The 23,448-nt window shown below is 48.0% G+C and overlaps 1 protein-coding gene across 2 annotated transcripts in view; it reads right to left on the reverse strand.

Moving 5' to 3' along the window:
• DAP (death associated protein) overlaps window positions 1-23,022 on the reverse strand; it is an 85,954-nt gene extending 62,932 nt beyond the window's left edge. The window contains exons 1-2 of one of the 2 annotated variants that reach the window (XM_010588070.3): window positions 22,852-23,022; window positions 5,024-5,120 (exon numbers count right to left, since the gene is read on the reverse strand). In XM_010588070.3, the coding sequence (XP_010586372.1) occupies window positions 5,024-5,120; window positions 22,852-22,906 (152 nt within the window). In that variant the 5' untranslated portion in view covers window positions 22,907-23,022. Of the gene's footprint in view, window positions 1-5,023; window positions 5,121-20,732; window positions 22,016-22,851 lie in introns of those variants that run through there. The other variant, XM_023545387.2, reaches the window with a different exon arrangement.
• Window positions 23,023-23,448: the final 426 nt, after the last annotated feature.

Genomic DNA, 23,448 nt, shown 5'->3' on the forward strand with positions numbered 1-23,448 from the left:
TTAGATTGTCTACTGATGGCGAGTGAGGCATAGGTGGTTCAGTGGTGGAATTCTCACCTTTCATGCGAAGACCCAGGTTCGATTCCCAGCCGATGCACCTCATGCGCAGCCACCACCTATCTTTCAGGGGAGGCTTGGGTGTTGCTGTGATGCTGACCAGGTTTCAGCAGAGCTACCAGACTAAGACAGACTAGGAAGAAAGGCCTGGAGATCTACTTCCAAAACCAGCCACTGAAAACCCTATGGGACACCATAATCTGATTCACAACTGATCACAGGGGTGGCCGAAGACCAGGACTGTTTGGTTCCATTGTGCATGTGGTTGCCACGAGTTGAGGGCTGACTCATGGCAGCTAACACCGCCACCAACTAATGGACAGGCTGCAGATGGGTGGAATTACGGGCCTGACCCATATGGAAAAGGTCACGAGCAAGCTCAGAACATCAGCACATTCGTGTTATGAAGGGATCTGGGTCTGCAGTCTGTGTAGATCCCTAGAGCGTCCTGCCAACCCAGGAGACTTCTGTGGCATAGTTAAGGGCATGGCTTCCGAGTGAAGACAGACTCAGTGCTGAATCCTAGCCAGGCTGCTGGATGGCTACATACACTGAGCCCGTTAAACGCTGTAAGCTTCAGCTCCGTCATCCCTGTCACTGTTAGGTGCTGCTGAGAAGGTTCCCACTCACAGTGGCCCTGTGTACAACAGAACGAAACACTGCCCTGTCCTGGGCCATCCTCACAGCCGTTATTAGGTTTGAGCCCACTGTTGCAACCACTGTGACAATCTACCTCCTTGGGGGTCTTCCTCTTTTTTGCTGACCCTATACTTCACCAAACATGATGTCCATGGGATATTTAATATTCTTCGCATATAAGGTGATTGGAAATACCAATGGCTTGGGCCGGGTGCACCCTAGTACTCAAAGTGACAGCTTTGCTTTTAAATGCTTTAAAGAGGTCTTTTGCAGCAGATTTGCCCAATGCACTGGTATTTCAAATACCAGCAGGGTATAAGAGCTTAATAATACCACCTTACAGGTATTAAATCCCATGTGATGCACCCAGAAGTGGCCAGCACAAAACAGGTGCTCAATAGTTGCGCACAGCTTAGTGGCTAAGGAGTCTCTGGGTGCAAACAGTTAACGCGCACAGTTGCTAACCAAAAGGCTGGTGGTCCAAGTCCACCCAGAGGCCGTTTCAAAGAAAAGAGTGGTGATCAACTTCCGAAAAACTAGCCACTGAAAACCCTAGGGTGACTGGTTCTACTCTGACACTCAGAGGGTTGCCATAGGCTGAAATCAACCTGATGGCAACTGTTGTCTTTTTTCTTTCTTTTTAGTGGCTAAGAACAAAGCCTCTGGGCCCAACCACCAGCACTGGAATGCTGGCTCTGCCATTACTGGCTGTGTGACCTCAAAAAAGTCACTTAACTTCTCTGTGCCACTGAAATGGGAGTAGTAATCTGAAATGGGGAGAATAATCAATAACCAACTCTGAAACAGGAATGAGACAGAGTAGTTCCAAGGAGTCAGTGAATTAATAGGGCCAGAATACTAGAACAGGGCCAGGCCCACTGCACGCTAAGAATTAGTGAAGGTTATTATTAAGTATAATAATAATATAATAATTAACTAAATCAAGTCTCTGGGTGGCACAAATGGTTTGTTTCTGGCTACTAACCTAAAGGTTGACAGCTCCAACTCACCTAGTGGTGCTGCAAAAGAAAGGCATGGTGACCTGTTTCCATAAAGATTATAGCCAAGGAAGCCCTATGGAGCAGTTCTACTCTGTAACACATGAGGTCTCCATGAGTCGGAATCGACTTGACAGCAACAGGTTATTATTAACTATGATGATTCAATGAACCTACCAGAAAAATGCAGAAAAGTACTCGGTGGTGGACATGAACTATGACACAGAGTACCAGGCCTGACGCAGGTGTCTAGAAGGAATTGTGTTGGCAATGTACATCAAGAGCTTGAGTCTGCATAGGCTTGCCCCACTCTGCAAATGCTGTGTCAAGTGGTTTAAATACACAGCAGCAGAGAAAAGAAGTCAAGAGGACAGCTCCAACACACCCACAAGGGACATATGACAGTAATTGGGCCGCAGGGACACAAAACGCCTTACTCATATGTTATGTAAACTCTACCCTGCAGTCAATGTGCTCCAAAATATTTGGCTCTATAGGAAATAAAAGAGCCCTGGTGGCACAGTGGTTAAAATGCTCAGCTACTAACTGAAAGGTTGGTAGCACAAACCCACCACCCGCTCCATGGGAGAAAGATGTGGCAGTCTACTTCCATAAAGATTACAGCCTTGGAAACCCTATGGGGCCGTTCTACTCTGTCTTACAGGGTTACTGTGAGTTCGAACTGACTCAATGGCAATGGGTTTTTATTTTTATAAGGAACAAATCTTTAAGGTGAATAAGATACTAAAATTGAGAGCGTTGGGCGCTTGGTCCTTTCTCTTTACAACCGTTCATCCTATGGCATATTTATTTAAATTATTCATCTTCCACAAATGCTGTATTTCAGCTCATGGAAAACAAATCAATAGTGGCAAAGCCAATGGGCTGTTCTGTCCTTATTTCTACACACGCCCGTAAACTATCATCTCTCGCTGCACTGGGCAGGGAAACAGCTCACTGTAGCTTATTCTACTCACACGCTCACAGAAGGGCCTGTGTTTCATTAACTTTCCAGATTTATGTTCCGGGCAAGGCTTTCTCTCTCTTCCTCCTCCTCCCTTCTGAAGGGAACAGTTGGATGTGAAGAAGGGCAATGAAATTCCAGGTTTCCCCAGGGAAGGAAATTAATACAGGCATACACGCTCTTACCCACAATTCTGAATTTATCTCTGGAAACCGGAAGTTTCCTCATGATGCATTTAGAGGCAAGACAACCTGATACAAACGCATTTTGTAGTAAAGCTTGATCTGAACTAGCACACAACTCTAGATTTTTTAAGTTTATCTCACATGGTGCGACCATCATATATGGGCTACAACATGCTGAGACCCCGCTCTCACCACCAGCTGCCGCTGATTCGGACTCATGGCCACCCCACGTGGGTCAGAGTAGAACTGTGCTCCAGTGTTTTCAAGGGCTGATTTCTTTGGAAGTAGAGCACCAGGACTCTGGGTGGATTCTAACCTCCAGCCTTTTGATTAGCAGCCAAACACGTTAACCATTTGTACCACCCAGGGGACTCAAGACCTTGCCAAGGGTGCTATATGGCATTTGCACTATATTGTTCTCCTAAAACGGGGACCGCTGTTGTTGCTGGCTGCTGGTGAGTCGGCTCTGACTCACGGCAATTCTATGCACAGCAAGACCGGACCGTTGTGACTGACAGGTTTTTTACTGGCTGATTTTTTTTTGGAAGTAGATTGCCAGGTCTTTCTTCCTAAAATCATTACTAAAATCCCCAAATTTCTAAATTCTCAAATATGTTGGGCCCCCAGATTTTCAGATACAGGGTTGTGGATCAAAGGAGTTCTGGAGGTTGTGATGTTCCAAGCACAGACTGTGAAAACAGCCAGTGAGAAAGATAACTACAATTTTTTTTAAGCCGCTGCCTTCTCTAAAAACCAGACTTTGGGCTGAACCTTCACATTGCTGACCTCATGATTTAAAATACACAATAATAATTTGTAAACTTTGCCCCAAATTTTCTTCTCCCTTCAAGTGACTGTACTGTAACTCACACAATATGGGATTTGATAGAAAAGAGCCCATGGTAAATCATATATGTATGCAGACGTGTGGGGTCCCCAAGGACACACCTGTCCTTTGTTACGGGGGTCTGTGCTCTTGGAGGTCACACTCTCTTGGAAGCCTGGTCTGGAGTCCACTAGACCTGAGTTTAAATTCCTGCTTCATCAGGCTGCAAGGTGCATTGTGCAGGTTCGGTTCCCTCAGGTGTAAGCTGGAGAGAACACCCCCACTATTTGAGACTGTTGGAATGAAATGAAATAATGGGCATTGCCCCATGAAATAAAGGTTAGCTTCTTTCCACACCTTCTCTCCCTCTCTACACCTTCTCCTAGCTCAGACATCATCTGGCTACAAGTTACACGAACACGGAGAAACTCAGAGGGAGGTGTGTTTCTGGTGCATGTTTGTGTACTCCAAGGCCACAGAAAGTGGATTTGTACGGAGGTCCCTAAACCATGCTCGAAATCCGAACCTCCCAGGTCAACAGGTACGAAATCAGAGAATGGTACCCTCAGGGAGATGAGCTTTCTAGGACCCAGGAGGGCTGGGGCCAGGGGCGGCTATGTAAGGACACCTGCACACTGATTCAGGTGTGGCCTTGCTGACTCCAGATTTGGCTGAAGGTCTGGGAGTGCCCAAATGCTAGTGAACATTTCTTAAATAAGGGAGTTCTCTGCCCTGGCTGCCTAGCTGGCCAGGCCCACCCCCAGAGACCCAACTGGTATGGCAGTTTCCAAGGGTGTCCAAGTGATTTCAATATTCAGTACTCAATATTGTGTGAATAATATATTCAATATTGTAGCCAAAGTTGAGAACCACTGTCCACCAACTGTTGTTAGTATATGCTCCTCTGGAGAGACAATGGGAACCTGGGATTTGTCATGGTGGTGGCAGTGTGGTGGGGGGTGCAGCATGGGTGGTGGGGGTACAGCGTGGGCTGGTGGGGGTGTAGTGTGGGGGGGTGCAGTGTGGATGGTGGGGGTGCAGTGTGGGCTGGTGGGGGTGTAGTGTGGGGTGAGGGGAGCAGTGTGGATGGTGGGGGTGCAGTGTGGGCTGGCAGGGATATAGTGTGGCCAGTGGGGTGGAGCGGGGTGGGGTGCAGTGTGGGCCAGTGGTATTTAATCAGGAAGAAGGCCTGGTTTAGATCTCTCCCCATCTGGGAACAAAACCCCCACCTCGCTGACTGGGAAAAGAAAGAGGCCAGGAGTTATCAGAATCAGAGAGCCGAGAACAAATGTTAACGTTTAACCAAATCCTGGCTCTTTGCGAAACATGTTCAAGAGTCACCGGACGTCCCCACCTGGGGCTTTCCCACTCCTGGTCGTCCTTGTCCTTCTCGTCTTTGCTGTCACCGGTGTGCGGGTGTTTCTGCACAATTCGCATTCCGCCAGCTTTCACTTAAACAGAAACAGAAAGAGGGGTATGATTAACGTGGAAATGGAATAACCTGAGCATCAGAAAGAGCTAGCTGGAAAGTTTCTGGGGCTGCCCAATGACCACAAGGTCGTCTAGATAAGTCCATCGGTGACAATCACTAACTACGGAGGGTCAGCAGTGCTTGGAGGAGATACCATGATTCAGCACTCAACCACCTCTTACTCCAGGTCCGCTCAGAAACTTTCCAAAGCTCTTGGTTGGCTGGTTTTTCTTGGTCAAGCCTTTCTTAGGAGCAGTGGTGTAAAAAACAATAAACCAAGTGAAGAAGTGGCTGTTTGCTTTAGGTTCTGCACATTTTCTTTTTTTAAAAAATAATTTTTATTGTGCTTTAAGTGAGAGTTTACAAATCAAGTCAGTCTCTCACATATAAACTTATACACACCTTACTACATACTCCCACTTACTCTCACACTAATGAGTCAGCCCACTCCCTCCTTCCAGTCTCTCCTTTCGTGACAATTTTGCCAGTTTCTAACCCCCTCTACCCTCCCATCTCCCCTCCAGACAGAGGATGACAACATAGTCTCAAGTGTCCACCTGATCCAAGAAGCTCACTCCTCACCAGCATCCCTCTCCAACGCATTGTCCAGTCCAAACTATGTCTGATGAGTTGGCTTCGGGAATGGCTCTGTCCTGGTCCAACAGAAGGTTGGGGACCATGACTGCCGGATTCTTCTAGTCTTAGTCAGACCACTAAGTCTGGTCTTTTTATGAGAATTTGGGGTCTGCATCTCACTGTTCTCCTGCTCCCTCAGGGGTTCTCTGTTGTCTGCTCATCTTCTTGATGCAACAAGAACTCACTAAGTCCTGCCCTGTGACATTTTCTCAAATATCAAGGATGCTTTTGATGGCGGCGATACAGCCACAGGTGAAATGGGACGGCTACTCTGCCAGAGGCACAGAGCCCCATTGGGGAGCAGCAGACGGCTTCTGTGTCCTCTAAAACCCCAGACAGTGTTACCACCAAAACCCGTGGCCATTGAGTCGATTCTAGCTCTTAGCGACCCTACAGGACAGAGTGCAACCTCCCTATAGGGTTTTCTAGGCTGAAATCTTTAAAGGAGCCCTAGTGGCACAGTGGGTAAACGCTCGGTTGCTAACCAAAAGGTCTGCAGTTCGAACCCACCAGCAGCTCCTCAGGAAAGAAGGCCTAGCAATCTGCTCCCATAGATTATAGCCTAGGAAAGCCTGTGGGGCAGCTCTACTCTGGCCTATAGGGTCACTACGAGTTGGAATCAACTTGACAGCACACAACAACAACCTTTACAGAAGCAGATCACCAGGTCATTTTTCCCGTGGAGGCGCTGGAGGGTTCGAACCACCGACCTTTTGGCTGGCAGCTGAGTGCTTAACCACTGTGCCATCAGGGCTCCTTGTAGTGAGCGTGGGTAGATATTAATTCTGCCTATTAAAGGTTTTTTTAAAACGGATATATAATTCATATACAATTCACCCACTTAAAGTGCAATTCAGTGGTTCTGAATGTACTCACGGCATTGTAGGACTATCACCACAATCAATTTTAGAACATTTTTATCATCCCAGAAGGAAACCCCACACCCATTAGCCCCTCGCCTGGAAAACGTTAATCTACTTTCTGCTTCTGCGTCGTTGTGTTGTTAGCTGCCACTGAGTTGGCCCCGCTCATGGCAACCGGATGTGTTACACAGCAGAACTGCTCTGCAGGGCTTCCTTGGCTGTAATCTTAAGGGAAGCAGCTCACCAGGCCTTACCTTCCGCTGAGCTGCTGGGTGGGTTTGAACCACCAGGTTAGCAGTTGAGCACAAACCATCAGCACCACCCAGGGACTCCTTTCTGCCTCTAAAGATTTGCCTCTACTGGGCATTTTGTGTGAATATCATCATGCAATATATGGCCTCTTTCACTTAGCATAATGTTTTCAAGGTTCGTCCATGTTGTAGTCTGTATCATTATGTCACTCCTTCTGATTGCAGAATTTTCCATTGCATGGATACACCACATTTTATTCATCCATTCATTGGCTGACAGGTATTCGGGCTGTTTCTACTTTTTTGAATATTAGGAACTGCTCCTGTGAACTATAGGGTTGTTATGAGCCGGAATCGACTCGACGGCAATGAGTTTGGTCTTGGGGTTTGGCTGCTATGAACATTTGTATACAAGTTTTTGTGTGGACATACATTTTCCATTCTCTGGGGTATATATCTAGGAGTGGGACTGCTGCGTCATATGGTAATTCTGTTTCACGTTTTGAGGAACCAGCAAACTGCCTTCGAGAGCAGCGGCACCATTTTCTGTTCCCACCAGCAACGGATGAGGGTTCCGGTCTCTCCATGTCCTCACCAACACTTGTTAGTTTCCCTTTTTCTGATAAGAGCCACACTAGTGGGTGTGAAGTGGTATCTCATAGTGGCTCGATCTGCGTTTTCTTAAAAGATAAAATGGTAATACTGTTTTGCAAGGAAAAGCAACCACAACCACTAATGTTCTAGAATTTAGTAAGTGTAGGAAATGCTAGGTGAAACGAAGGTAATGGGATTTCTAAAGACAGATTTTCTCCACTTTTAGGGTGCTAACCTGGACCGGGAAGCAGAAACCACAGTCTTTCCCAGATGTATTTGACCACAGAACATTTTTTTCCCCAGTAATGGGTTATCTTCCTTTAGGGCTCCAGTGTTCCACTGAACAGAGTTTGGAAATGCTGGCCAAATGCATGCAAGTGCTGCCCACATCCAGGGAACCAGCTTCTCTGGGCAGCCACGGCACCTGCCTGGGAGTCTACGAGCTCCTCCATGCCCTCAGCTATGTCGTCTCCGAGTGGTACTCAGCTCCTCAAAGCCTCGCTGCCCCATCCGTAGAAAGCAGAGAGTAAGAGCAATAAATACTCTAAGATCGGTAAGTTTAAATGAGAAGAGTCCCAGCACATGATGAGGGCTCTAGAGAACACAGAATCCTTTCAAGGGCACTCGTCCTCACCCCACGTATGTCCTTCCTCCTCAGAACAGCTGTTGTTAGCTGTCGTCAGGTTGGCCCCCAACGCACGGCAACCGCCTGCACGATGGAACGAAACACTGTCTGGTCCTGTGCCATCCCCATGATATACTGCAGATCAGCTAGTTGTGATGCGTAAGGTTTTAATTGGCTGCTTTTTGGAAGTAGATCACCAGGCCTTTCTTACTAGTCTGTCTTAGTCTGGAAGCTCCACCGAAACCTGTTCAGCATCATAGCCACACGCAGCCCTCCACTGACAGGTGGGTGGCAGCTGCGCATAAGGTACATTGGCCGGGAATTGAATCCAGATCTCCTGCATGGAAGGCGAAGAGTTCTACCACCGAACCTGGGTCTTCTGCCACAGCGCAGCTCAGATCACACAGTGCACTTCAACTTGGCATGGTATACATTTGGCTGCACCTACTGTGTCACAAAAGTCCAGGACACGTTCTACACTGTGCTGATGAACAGGAAGGAGGGTGTGAGAAACACCCTCAGGTTTACGCACTTCAAATTTAGCACAGGCTTCAATTTCCCAGGGAGATTCTGCCAGAATCTTTCTGACTTCAGAAAGATGATGACACCTGCTTCTCATGCCAATAGTATGTAAGTGGCTGTCTATTAGAAGGGCCAAGCAGAGAGGGATGAAGTAAAGAGCTGTGTTTAAACAGCGCCCCGGGTCTGGAATGAGAATCTCCCCATGGCCACCTACACTTCTTTTCACTGGCGGAGGAGGACAGGGGGTGACATTATACGTTCCAAAAAAAAAAAAGAGATATAATCCTGTTCAGTAACTCCCAATAAGCTGCTTTTTAACCCTATTCATTTTTTTTTTTTAATTTTATTTGTTGTTAAGAATGCACACAGCAAAACACATAGCAATTCAATAGTTTCTACACGTACCACTTAGTGGCACTGGTTACATTCTTGGAATTGTGCAGCCATTCTCATCCTCCTTTTCGGAGTTGTTTCTCCTCCATAAATTCACTGCTCCCTAAGGTTCCTACCTAATCTTTCGAGATGCTGTTATCAATTTGATCCCACACAGATAGTTCTTAAAAGAGCACAAAGCTCAACACAAACATTTTTTACTAGTTAAGCTAAACTATTGTTTGGTTTTAAGGAGACTTCAGGGGATATTTTTGGTTTAAGGTTTAAAGATTACCTCAGGGCAAGGGTTTCAAGTGTTCATCCAATCATCATGATTCCAAGTCTGGAATCCATAAGAATTTGAAATTCTGTTCTATACTTTCTTCCTTTTGATCAAAATTCTCTCCTAGAATCTTTGATCAAAATGTTTAATAATGGAAGCTGGGCACCATCCAGTTCTTCTGGTCTCATGGCAAAGGAGGCAGTTGTTCATGGAGACCATCAGCCACACATTCCATATCCTATTCCTGACTCTGCTTCTTCCTGTTGGTCCAGACAAACAGAGATCAACTGTTGCGCTTGGATGGCACCCATCTATTGATTTTTATTTCAATCATTTATTTTTTCATGTCTAGGCCTTATTTTTTTCTCAAATTAGTTTGGTCTTTTTTGATAGGGTCTTTTTCTTTACTCCTATTTTCAGTTTTTATATCTTTAAATTTTTTCATGCATACTTGTTTTATAGTTGTATAACTGTTTGTTGTATACAGTTGTATATCTGCCCTGGTGGTGCAGTGGTTAAGTGTCTGGCTGCTAACCAAAAGGTTGGGAGTTCAAATCTACCAGTTGTTTCTTAGAAACGCTATGAGGCAGTTCTACTCTGTCTTATAGGGTCACATGGAGTTGGAATCAACTCAATGGCAACAGGTTTGGTTTTTTTGGTATCTGCTTACTAAGGAGCCTAGATGGAGCAACCAAAAGGTTGGCAGTTCAAACCTACCCAGTGGTTCCATGGGAGAAAGGCCTGGCAATCTGCTCCCGTAAAGTTTACAGCTTAAAAAAACCCTATGGAGAAGTTCTACTGTCATATGGGGTCACTATGAGTCTAAAACTGACTCAACAGCACTGAACAACAGTATCTCCTTACTGCTTACTTACTGTTTGGATTTTCAGTTCCATTTTTGTTTTAGCCTCTGGGACTCCCTGTAAGTCCAGATAAAACAAAGAAATTGGGTCCAGCATTTCCAGGTTTTTTGTTTTGAATGGATATTTCCCAAGTTATGAAGTCTGCCATACCACTGGAAACGGAGATGGGAAATAAAATTCTGCAGCTGTTTTATTATGTGATGTCTCTGGGAGCCTAGCTACAGTGCAGTGAATTACCTGATACAGCCCTTCTAGCCACAGTTTTTGTAACTCCCGCCAAATAACTGGATGGGACTATGCAAATGAGGTGCTTGTGGCCCACCAAGGAGATTGGATAGCTCGTTAATAATGTAAATAAGGTGCATGGCACTCTTGTGGGAGTGAGACCATGCAAATATGGTGTATGGAACTCTAAAGAGGGGATTGGTCAGTTCTGCCATCCCACTAGGTTTAAAAAGAGTCACAGGGAGAGAGACAGAAGCTGTAACACGGAAGATGGAGAGAGGCAGCAGAGGCATCAGAACCAGAACGGAGAAGAGAAGCTGTAACACCAGAGACAGTGAGAAGCAGCAGCAGAGAAACGGCGGCAGAACCAGGAGACTGGCCGGAGATGGTGCTGTGGGCTTCCTGGCCCACAGAAAGAGAGCTGAGCATCTTCAGGTCAAGGCTTCCTGGCAGAGTGGGAGTACCTCTAGGCACTTACTGGCAGAGCTAGAAGAGCTTTGTTACAACACTTGCCCCAGCAGAGCAGAAGCTGGGCTGAGGGCCAGAGACAGGCATGACTGCGGGCATGGCTGAGAAGAGGCTGTCCTGACTTAAGAACAATATACTGAGTTGTATCTGATCCTTAACTGTAACCTATTACACTTCCCCGATAACCTCTGTAACGGTGAGTATTGTCTGTGAGTTCTGTGTGGCCACCGCAACGAATTATCAAAGCCAGCAGAGAGTGCCGTGGGAGGAAGAGTTGGTGTGAGAACTGATAAAAAGGTTGGAGGGTGGAGGCATACCTGACTTCTGTCTCACAGCAACCAGCCCTGGGCTGTTGGTCTTGATTCTCTTCCCCTTTGTGAAATTAGGTGAGGTCAGATGCCCTGCCCCACGTTTTACACTAACCCTGCAGCATGTTGTTTGCTGATTGTGGCTCTTGTGCAGGTGACTATGGGGTGTGAGCCTGTCTTCAGCAGGGCCTTCCCTGCGGGAATCCTACAGGGTCAGGGGTTTCTACAGTACGTTCAAATAATTTTCCACCCAGATCGGAGAGTTTTGAATGTTTTTAGCCATGGGAGGATCCTGGAAGAACTGTCCAACTGAACATTTCTTTACAATTGTTTTTAGTTGCCATTGAGTCGACTCCAACTCATGGTGACCCCACGTGTGTCAGAGTAGAAATGTGCTCCATAGGGTTTTCAGTGGCTGATTTTTTTGGAAGTAGATAGCCAGGCCATTCATCCAAGGTACCTCTGAGTGGACTTGAACCTCCAACCTCTCAGTTAGCAGCCAAGTGTACCAACCATTCGCACTGCCTACAGACTCCCCCATCTATTCTACTCCTATCTCAATTCAATCAGAAACTGACTAAAGTGCCTGCTTAAAAACAGCCTCTGAGACTCCATCAGTCTGAGACCATAAGAACTAGATGGTACGTGGCTACCACCAATGACCACCCTGACAGGGAACACAACAGACAGTCCCTGACAGAGCAGGAGAAAAGTGGGGTGCAGAACTCAAATTCAGATTAAGAAAACCAGATTTAATGGTCTGAGACTAGAGGAATCCCAGAAGACATGGCCCCCGGACTCTCTGTTAACTGAGAACTAAAATCATTCCAGAAGCCAACTCTTCAGACAAAGATTAGACTAGACTACAAAACATAAAACAATACTCGTGAAGAGTATGCTTCTTAGTCCGAGTAGATACACGAGACTAAACGAGCAGCTCCTGTCCAGAGGCGAGAGGAAAAGGCGGAAAGGGACAGGAGCTGGTTGAGTGGACATGGGAAATCTGGGGTGGAAAGGGAGAGTGTGCTGTCACATTATAGGGATAGCAATTAGGGTCATATAACAACGTGTGTATAAATTTTGTATGAGAAACTAACTTGAGCTGTAAACTTTCACCTAAAGCACACACACACACACAAAAAAAACCCAGCATCGTAAAACATAAAATAGGCAAGAAAAAAAAATGGCCTCTGAATCCTTTCAACATGGTTGACATAAAACTTTTAAATTAAAACTCACAGATGTGTTCTGTAAACTGACTAAAAGTAATAAGATCTGTACAACTAACCACAAAGAAAACTGATGATGGATGTCAAGGTGACATTTGAAATAATCAAGTCTTCCTAAGCTCCGAGGGGCGGCCTGCTCACGCCTCTGTGCTGTGAGTACAGTGTCAGGGCTCAGTCGCCCAGGATCGGTCCTGCTATTTCATCTAGTTTATAAAAACAATTAACTTCATTAATACCTCACAGTGCGTTGGTGATTAATGCATCCATAAAAAGTGGCAGTAATCATAATAACTCAAGGGCAGAGACAGATTAATTCTAACTTGCAATCCTGCCAAAAAAAATGACAGCACATATTTATTTGGCTTATCATTGTCTCTACAACTCCCGATTTATAAAAATGCACCTGCAGGATTACTTCTGCAGACATCTTTGCCGAATTATTTGCAAATGTAAGACAGATTTTTGCTGTGGTGGCTGTTATTCAAACTCACCAGTTGTCAACCAATCGACCACAACTCACGGTGATGCCACGTGTGTCAGAGAACTGCACTCCACAGGGTTTCAACGGCTGATTTGTTGGAAGCGGGCTGCCAGGCCTTTTTTCCGAGATGCTTCTGGGTGGACTCGAACCTCCAACCTTCTGGTTAGCCGCGGAATGCGTTAACCATTTGCACCACCCAGGGACTCTGTTATTCAAAGCAGAGCTTTGCCTTTACAGACTAACAGGCTCCTCTTGGAGGAAGTGCTGTCAGAGGCGAAGGGCAAGAGTCCCGACCCCTGGCTCCGACCCCAGCTCTGCCTCGTGTGCATCTAGATGAGCGAAGCGCTGCAGCTCCCAGGCCCCCAGGCCCTCCTCTGTGTGGGGAGGGTAACGGTGCTCCTCGTCCCAGGCGCACCTGAGGATTAAACACCCTAGCACGCGCAGAACACCTACAACAGAGCCTGACACACAGGAGGTGCTCAGCTGTTAGCTGCTCTTAGAACACGCTGAGAAAACTGAGCCCTTGGCTCTCGGAGGCCCCTGTAGCCCTCAAGTCTGTGGTACTTTGGTGCATCTTCACCACGGTTCTCTCCTGTGTAAGAGACATTGGTATCAACTCAGGGAGTCCCTGTATGGGACAAATGATTAACGGGTTCGGCTGCTAACGGAAAGGTTGGTGGTTCACGTCCACCCAGAGGTGCCTTGGGAGAAAGTCCTGGCAATCTACTTATGAAAAATCAGCTGTTGAAAAGCCCATGAAGCACAGAACTCTGACACACATGAGGCCGTGAGTCAGAGCTGACTTGGTGGCAGCTTGTTTATGGGGTTGCTGAGGGTTGAACGAGATCCTATGAAGTGCTTAGCCCACCATGGAGCTCTGCTGATGCGGCAGCTTACTGCCATCTCACCGTCTCGGAACCCCAGACCCCGATGGTTCTCCAACTTGTGCCGCAAACTTCAGCAGCAAGTGCCCCAGAGGTCTGCTCTGTGAGGTGCGTTCTGAGCCCTCTCCACGCATCACCTCACACCTTACAAGAGCCCCACGGAGCAGACACTGAGGCACAAGAGCCCCACGGAGCAGACGCCGAGGCACAAGAACCCCGTGGAGCAGACGCCGAGGCACAAGAGCCCCGTGGAGCAGACGCCGAGGCACAAGAGCCCCGTGGAGCAGACGCCGAGGCACAAGAGCCCCGTGGAGCAGACGCCGAGGCACAAGAGCCCCGTGGAGCAGACGCTGAGGCACAAGAGCCCCACGGAGCAGACACTGAGGCACAAATGGGGGCCGCCTGCCTGAACCACACAGCCAGCAGGTGGCAGAGCTGGGGTCAGAGCCCAGCCGTCCATACCTTGATCCCATCAGGTACACCCTTCAGGGACACAGAGCACTGTTCCTCAGAGTGATATAAGGGACAACCTGAAGGTAGGCTCTGGTATTATGCCGCCTGGCTTAGGGAAGAAAGGAAGTTTGATATAAAAACCTTTCTGCAGAGCAGCTTCCTGTCCAAGGGGAAAAGGAAGAGGAGGAAGCATCGCCCACTGGTCAGATGCTGGCAGGCAAGCAAATATTGAAGAGGCAACTGACTCCTTCTCATCATGTGGCCCAGGTGTCACGTGTCAGGGTGCCTGACTGCAGGGGTGAGTCACTGACAGCTCACTATTTGCTAACGACCAATGGCAGGCTAGAAAAATCTAGAGCCAGAAGGTGGGCGGGGTGAATGAGAAGCGTGTTCCCTGGGTCACTTGCCACTGTAAGAACCCCGTGAGCAGGGGACAGTTTCCAGGGCTGTTAGTGCCCACAAATGCCCCCATAAGCAGTACTGCAGGCACCGGGGAAGTATATGCTATCTTCATCCTTATCTCAGACAAGCTACAGAGATATGCTATGCAAAGGACAGCCAATCCACCTAAGAGGAGAGACCAAAGGTTGTAAGAATGTTTCTGGTGAGAAAAACAAGACAGGAAACCAACCAGAGCCGCAGGTTAGGATTAAACCCTCGGGATCGTGGGTTTAGTGATGCGGTAGAAGGTAAGCAAAGGAAAGTGGAATCTGACCACCTTCTGGGGTCGAGGAGATTTTAACCAGTTGCCACCGAGTTGCCTCTGACTTATGGCGGCCCCATGTGTGTCAGAGGAAAGCCGTGCTACATAAGGTTTCACTCAATGGCTGAGTTTTCAGAAGTAGATGAAGAGCCCTTTCTTTCAAGGCGCCTCTCAGTGAACTTGAACCTTCAACCTTTTGGTGAGCAGCTGAGTACATTAACCATTTGCACCCCCTGGGACTCCTCAGTGAGGTTAGGTGGGTGGCAACAGGACAATGGGATAGGGTCCAACTTAGCTCCACTCGGAGAAAGGAAAGAGAATCCCAGGCACGCAGAGCAGAAACTCACGTGTTTGGTGACTCATGGGCCTGAGTGTGGGAGCCCAGAGAAGAGAACAGGAAGTGGACAAGGGGGTGAAGGCAGACGGAACCTATGCAGAGCCAGGGCACGGACAGCCTGCCTGACAACTGACCCAAGCTATGGGGAGTCTCAGTGAGCCCCTGCACTCGAGACCCAGTGGAGTCTGCACAGGGGTTGCAGGAACCTAGGCACTGGGTGGAAGCAATCGCTGTGCTAAAAAAGGAGCCCTGATAAGGTCCTGAACTTGCGTGCTTAATGGTTTCAACATTAATACTGTCGAGGAAGACGTAAGAGAAACTGCTATTCTGGGCTTAGAATCTTAGATGGTCCAAGTGGGAAGATTCTTAAAAATGACAGGGAACAGCCCCACTCGCTTCACAGAGGTAGACGTGAAGTTCAGAGACAGGGCCCAGCCCAGGGGGGTCACATAGCTCTGAGTCAGAACCGAAAGTCTAGGCCCATCTTCCACACCAGCACCTATTCTACTTTACAACACAGTGTTGACCCAAAGGACAATCTGAGTGGTGGCTGGGCCAAGATGGAAACCCTGGACAGCGACTGGGTCCCCTCTGATCTGTAATGCCAAAGCTGAGGAGTGGGTTGGTGGGGAGGCAGCTGGCTGAAGGAGTTCTGTGAAGAACGCTGCTTGGAGATATTCCAGAGATACCTGCACTGGGGGCTGGGGGCTGAGGGAGAGACTTATTAGGTGTTTACCAATCCCAGCCCAGCCTCCCTTGCAGTTGAGTTGGGGCCATCTGACCGGGTCTGAGGAAAAGTGACATTAGAAGAGTGGTCCCTCAAAGATGTCCATGTCTTAATCTCTGGAACCGGTGATTATGTTATTTTACGTGGCAAGGGGGGGATCATAGTTACAGGTGGAATTAAGGTTGCTAATGGGGTAAATGATAAACATGCTTGGCTGCTAACCAAGAGGCTGGTGTTTCAAGTCTACCAGAGGCATCTCAGAAGAAATGCCTGGCAGTCTACTTCCAAAAAACCAGTCACTGAAAACTCTATGAAGCTCAGTTCTACTTTGATACGTGCGGGTTACCATGAGTCAGAATCAACTCAATGGCAACTGGTATTTCAGTTTTAATCAGCTGACCTTAAAACAGGCAGATAATCCTGAATTACCCAGGCCAGTCTAACGTAATCACAAGGAGACAGAAGAGGCGGCATCAGCGTCTGTGAGGAGATGTTGGAAAGACTCAACCAGCCACTGCTGGCTTTGAAGATGGAGGAGGGGGCCGTGAGCCAAGGAATGCAGGGAGCCTCTGAAAGCTAGAAGAGGCAAGAAACCAGATTCTTCCCTAGAGCCTCCGGAGAAGAACACACGCCTGCCGACACCTTGATTTTAGCCCAGTAACACCCGTTTTGGATTCTGACCTCCAGAACTGTAAGGTAATAAATTTGTATTAAGTCATTAAGTTTGTGGTCACTTATTACAGCAGTCAGAGAAACTAATACAGTGACACACACCAGTCCCAGGCGGCACCATAAAGCCCCAGCACAACGAACTATCCTCTCTCCCACCTTTGGTAGAGGCCCCACATTGAAATGACAGCCTCATGCGATAGAAAAAGTCTGGTCTCTGAATGGTTCCTTAGAGGCAGGCTGCCAAAGAGAGAAATAAACCTTCACTGTCTTCAGTACTAAGATTTTGGGTTGTTTGTTACAATAGCCAGTGTTATTTACTTCCACTAATACAGTATTTTATACACAAGTGAATATTCCCTATAAAAACAAAAACATTTTTGAAGTTAGAAAAGAGAAAGCATTCACAAAGCCAAGCAAACACAAGTAAAAGGACACACACAGAAGATGCAAGAAGGAGCACTATGGGTTGAATAGTGTCCCCCCAAAGATATCCTGAAGTCCTAACCCCCAGTACCTGTGAATGTGACATTGTCTGGAAGTAGGGTCTTTGCAGATGCAATCAAGCTAAGGTGAGGTCATTAGGATGGTCCTAATCTAGTATGATTGGTGTCCTTAAAAGAAGAGACACGGGAAGAATGCCACATGATGATGGAGGCAGACAGCAACTGGAGTGATGTGTCTGCAGGCCAAGGACTGCCAGCAACACCAGAAGTTCAAAGAAAGGCATGAAACAGATTCTCCCCTGGAGCCTTCAGAGACAGACTAGCCCTGCTGACACCTTGACTCCTGGCCACCAGAACTGAGACAATAAATCTCGATTGTGTTAAGCCACCCAGGCACACCTAGGAAATTAATACAGGGGACATAACCACAAGTGACTAGAAAATAGAGGTGAGACCTAAGACAGGTTTTAGAAATCCTACAGGCCACCCTGCTGGAAGCTTTGAACAATGTAGTAGCTAATTTTTTTTTCTTTTTTCCTACTTTCGTGGATTGAGCTGTGTCCTCAAAAAATATGTGTCAACTTGGCTAGGCCATGATTCCCAGTATTGTGTGGCTGTCCTCCATTTTGTGATCTGATGTAATTCTCCTGTGTTGCAAATCCTAATCTCTGCCTATGGTTAATGAGGCAAAATTCGGTTATGTTAACGAGTATTAGGGTGGGATTAGGGTGGGAAACAATACCCTTACTCAGGTCACAGCCCTGATCTGACGTAAGGGGAGTTTCCCTGGAGTGTGGCCTGTATCACCTTTTAGCTTACAAGAGAGACAATGAGAGAGAAGTGAGCATAGAGATGGGGGAACTTCATATCGCCAAGATAGAAGTGGCAGGAACAGAGCGTCTCCTTTGGACCTGGGGTCCCTGCACTGAGAAGCTTCTAGACCAGGGCAAGACTGATGACAACGTCCTTCCCCCAGAGCCAAGAGAGAGACAAAGCCCTCCCCTGGAGAGGGTGCACTGAATTTGAATTTCTAGCCTCCTAGACTGTGAGAGACTAAATTTGTTTGTTAAAGCCATCCTCTTGTGGTACTTCTGTTATAGCAGCACTAGATAACCAGAACGCTTGGCATACTGGGAACCAAAGCAGACCTCTCATCTTACCCCTAGTCAGTCACCAGTGACGGGGATAAGGACATCGGAGCTATACGTGGTAAAAGACAAATGAGTCTTCCGTTTCCAACAACAGAGTGGCTCAAATCACCTGGAAACCTCCCTGCAGGGAGATAACTCAGGAGAAATCATCCCCCACAACCTTTCAGAGACATCCTCAACTGATGTCAGACTCTAAAAGACTGACTGATATAATGGAGAGTTGAACTATTTTCAAGCTAATAAAAAAGGCAAAGTAGCCTATTTCTCATTTTAATTCAAGTAAATAGAACTGACATTATTTCCATTTGACTCAGTTCTAAAAGGAATGTATACTTTTCAATGAAAACCATACATAAAATTAGTCACACTCAAAGCTGTCACGTACTAGATTTATGAGAACTTCAGTGACATATGGTTTTGGCTCTCCTGGCAAATGGAGGCGAACGGGACCAGCAAAATGAATTCAACAAAACGATTTTATCCACAACACTGCCACAAACTCAGAAAGACTGGCAAAAATGAGTTATAGCCGGGCTTATAATTACATCCTCCCTTCTGCTGGGGAACACTCTTACTGCAGTTAGGTGACCAGAACCCCACTAATTCCAAGTCTGCTAATCTGTACTTGCAGTAACTCTCATAAAACAAGCAGTCTCACCCCATTTCTCTGCAAACATTCTGTAGTCGAGAGAAGTGGTGAGGTCTCAAACCATTAAGACTTGATTACTTCCGCAGACTCCAGTACACTTACTACGACGTTAGGCAGCGCCACCCGTCACTCGTAAATAACAATACTCGGGATGTACGCCGACCTTTCCTCCAAGCTCTTCAGAAGGCTGTAAGCGCCGTCTCATTAATCTCGCACCTTGGCAGGGGCACCTGGCAAGTGATGGCATCGTCTATCAAGGAGAAGGGCTTTGAGGTCCCAAAGGCCAAGGGCCTTCAAGCTCGTCCCTCTGGAAGTCACTGGCTCAGAGGAATCAGCAAGACACTTTTTCAAATGGCTTTGTCCTCTTTATGGCAACTGTAAAGTACCTGCTAATTAAACGAACAAGTAAACGTCAAGTGCTGGGCACCAAGTAAACTGCCGGCAACCAATGTGTGTATTAATTGTTTAATAAGAAACTAATTTGCTCTGTAAACTTTCACCTAAAGAACAATTTTAAAAAAACAGTTGCTGTCTCATCAATTCTGACTCATGGCGACCCCATATGTCAGAGTAGAACTGTGCTCCGTGTGGTTTTCAGTGGCTGATTTTTTGGAAGTAGATTACCCGGCCCTTCTTCTGAGGCACCTCAGGGTGGACTCGAACCACCAACCTTTCATTAGCAGCAGAGCTTGTTGATCGTTTGCACCACTCAGGGACTCCTGGGCACACAGTAAGTTCAGCAAATGTTAGTTACTAACATTACTACTGTTACTATGCTTCCATAACTGGCTGAGAGTGCCCCTGCGTCAGCAGTGAAGAGCTGGAGACATTGGGGAAGGTGCGTCCCGGCAAGCTATGGGGAAGCGAAGAGCGGTAAGAGGCCCTGGAGGACTCTTTCAGGAGGTATTTACTGGCTATTTTGTGGCCAAACTGTGCCGGCCACTGGAGATAAAAGATATCAGTAATAATATCCAGGCCAGGAACAAAGGGAAGAGGCAGACGGGTACAGGTAAGGGCGATAATGAGGAAAACAGGGGATGTTGTGAGATGGCACTAGAGTGACCTGGTCCAGATAGCAGTAAAGAGAAAACACAAAACAACACTGAGAAAGGCACAGGAGGAGAATTTCAGTATTTCCGGTTGAGGGTTTAAGCACCGGTCTCCAATTTAAGCACTTCATGAAAGTGTTCCCAGAGTTTTTAAGGCTCTTATTTTGATTTATGAACTGTATTCTTGGCTATCCTTGATGATTATCCTTTATTATAGCAGGTCGCTTTTTTTTTTTTCTAACATCTACTCCGCAAAACCACCTACTCTCTGGCTATGCCAAACTAAACAAGAAAGCCAGAGCTTCCTGCCAAGAAAGACTTTCACACAGGGCCTCCTGTGACACATGGGGCCTCAGAGGAGTGACAGAGGTACTGCTGACAGCCAAAATACCACCACCCACCAAAGGCTCCTTTCTAGCCTGCACCTCTGGGCCCCAGGTGCCAGGCCCTCCCCTCTAACTCTGCCCAAAACTAACAGGCCTGATAAAAACGCTGGATGACGGTGGCAGCCAGCTGTGCGGCTCCTGCGAGATTTAGGCCCCAAAGGCTGAAACCCCACCCAGCTGTCTGGGAGTTGACCCCGACTCATAGCGACCCCGTGTGTGTCACAGTAGAACTGTGCTTCACAGAGTTTTCAGTGGCTGATCTTTCAGACCACCAGGACCTTCTTCCAAGGCATCTCTGGACAGACTCAAGCCACCAGCTCTTCGGTTGGCAGCCAAGCCCATTAACTGTACCATCCAGGGGCTCCCAAAGGCTAAAAGGACCTCCTGAACCACCTGAGGACTTTACCTGCAGGCTTACCTGCCCTTGGGGCTCTGATCCCCAAGAGGGATGGAGGCAATGGAGCTCCAGTGAGAGCCACAGAGCAAAGGCAGCACCACCCTCCGTTTCCTAGAGGAAGACCATCTGTTCCAAACCCTTGCATTTCACAGAAAAAGCTAAGCCTCAGAGGAGTCAAGTGACGTGTTTCAAAATTTAGAACTTACGTTTACTGCAGAGCTAGCACAAAAACAGGGCCTCCTCCGTCCTCAGGCCTGCATAAGCTATGTACTTTGTAATTCACAAAGTCTATCTCTTTATTTTACAATTCAAAGAAAATTTCAGTTCTTCGTGAAATTCCTCCTTAGAGTTTAACACATGCAGCCTATATCTCTGATATTAAAAATCTCCATATGGACACATCTCTATACACAAATTGCTGCTACTCTGATTTGACATTCTAATCACACCCTTTAATGCAACTGATTAGCCCAGGGGCAGAGGAGCTGGGCAGAATGCTGGCACCTGGTCCAGCAGAAGCAGTACCCCCACGAGTACAAATAAAGGTGGTCTTCCCTGTGGCGGTGCTGCCTGATTTTTCTGCAGCTGCACACGGGCCCACACCAGTAGGAATTCAAGGTCCACCGAAAACATCCCTCCTGAGATCCTTTTTTATTAACGCAGCACAAAAATAATATAACTGTATTTCCTTAAATGCCCACGAAGTCCATTTTCCTTCACGTCGGAAGGATTTTCAAAATTTCCAAGCTTCACAAGTCCCTTCCTATCCGCCATTTTTCTCCTGCTTGGCTGTTAACCGAAAGGTTGACTGCTCGAACCCCCCCAGCAGCTGTGCGGAAGAAAGACCTGGCAATCTGCTTCCATAAAGATCACAGCCAAGAAAATCCTACGGGGCAGTTCTACTCTGTCACCTGGGGTTGCTGTGAGTAGAAATCGACTCAACAGCACCCAACACCACCACCACCAGTTAGTTGCTGCTGTTGTTGTGAGCCTAAATTTCACCAGTGAAAAAGAGTACCTATTCTGGAAGGCGACCTATTTTAAGAACTGCTCCTCTGCAGATGTTGAGGCAGAGAAGTGGTGCCCTACCGGGGGGAGACAAGCAGGGTGGAAGACAAGGGCCCGTGTATTCCAGGAATCTTCCCTGTATCAAGACGGCACGAATGTGCCACGGAAAGAAGCCACGTTTCTCTCTAGTTTGTTACTAGAAGACTGAGTTTATAACGCAAACATATGCAGTTAAGACCCTAAGAGAACCCCTGACACCGAGGTGACTCGGTTCCTGGGACCCAGTGGCCTGAGTCTCTTGCCTGTTGTCCTTCCATATGGATTGCCTGTCACTCGAAGAGGAGAAATGAAATGGACAGCTTGCACAGAGTCGAAAGAGCAAACAGGAACTGCGCTCAGAAACGGGAGAAGGAGGTCTCAGCATACCAGCTGCTTAGATTCATATTTTCTGGGAAAGATGGCTCTGGGTTTGACTTCCTTGTCTCAGAAGTTTAGGACTTGCTGGAAAAAAAAAATTTTTTTTTTGACCGGAAGCTGGATATGAAAGAAACTGGGGTAAAATAAGTCATACTGAGTGATGAATGATTTTAAATAAAAAAAAAAGAAAGTACCTTCGTTTGGATCTTTTGTCAGCATGAAACGCTATCAGCCTAGCCTGTTAAAAACACTGACTTTTGTTTCTGTTACTAGTTTTACTTTAAACGTCTGCACCTCTACGTAAGTACTGACCACAAACGTTTGGTTTTGTTTTTTCTTTTTTTAAGTTGCGCAACCGGGCTCCTCCGAGCCATTCTAATTTGCATCCGAGTTAGCACACGGAAGCTGTTTCTCCTACTTTAAAGAAACGGGTCTTCGCAGCGCGGGACTGAGCGTGAGCGACAGTCCTAGGAGGGACACGTCCCACACCGAAGTTTCTTGTTCGGAGGTGGCAAGTCTCCACGCAGAACGATTCTCTTTTGGCCAGCGCTCGCTCGGTGCATTTAGGACCCTGGGCAGGGATCGAGGACCGGTCCCTCCCTGCGGAGCCCCCGCCCGGCGCCCCGTCCCTGCCCGGTGGCCGCGGGTTCGAGCCCGCCCTCGGGACTGAGGGCAGAGAGACCGCGCAAGGAGAGAAAGGGAAACGAGTCAGTACCGGCCGGCGGGTGTCCAGCTTTAGTCTCCAGCTTCCCTTGGGGAGGCGAAGACATGGTGCGCCGGGTTCCGCAGGGCTGGGGACGGCGGCGGCGGGCTCGCGGGCCAGGAGCGAGTGGGTACGGGAAAAGCGCGCGGGACGGAGGGACACCGCGCGGACCGCTCAGGAGCGGACACGCCCCCCGCCGCTGGCGCCGACGTGGCGCGGCCCCGCCGACGTCGCCCCGCCCACTCGTCGGGGTGCGTGATGGCGTCACCCCGCCCGACCCCGCCCGTCACTCCCCGTGCCCCGAGAGCGGAGCATGCGCAGTCGCCAGCGCCACGTTGGACGTTCTCTCCCGGACGGAGGAGGAGGGAGGACGTCGGGGGGGTGTGTGGGGTTGGCAGCGGCGGGGGTGGTGCTGGCAGGGGAGTCGCAGGAGGACAGAAAGGTTTCAGCTTGAGGCCCCTTGATGGGTGGGACGCGCTCCACAACCCCCCCGGTAGTCGGGGGTCGGCGGTGCGGCCAGAGTGGAGGCGCCCGGAGTGCTGCCGTGTCTTCAGCCCGACCTGGCCGTCTCCTAAATGCCCATACCCATCTCACGCCTGCAGTGGCTCA

Source organism: Loxodonta africana, chromosome 2 (genome assembly GCF_030014295.1).
Source record: "Loxodonta africana isolate mLoxAfr1 chromosome 2, mLoxAfr1.hap2, whole genome shotgun sequence".
NCBI lineage: Eukaryota > Metazoa > Chordata > Mammalia > Proboscidea > Elephantidae > Loxodonta > Loxodonta africana.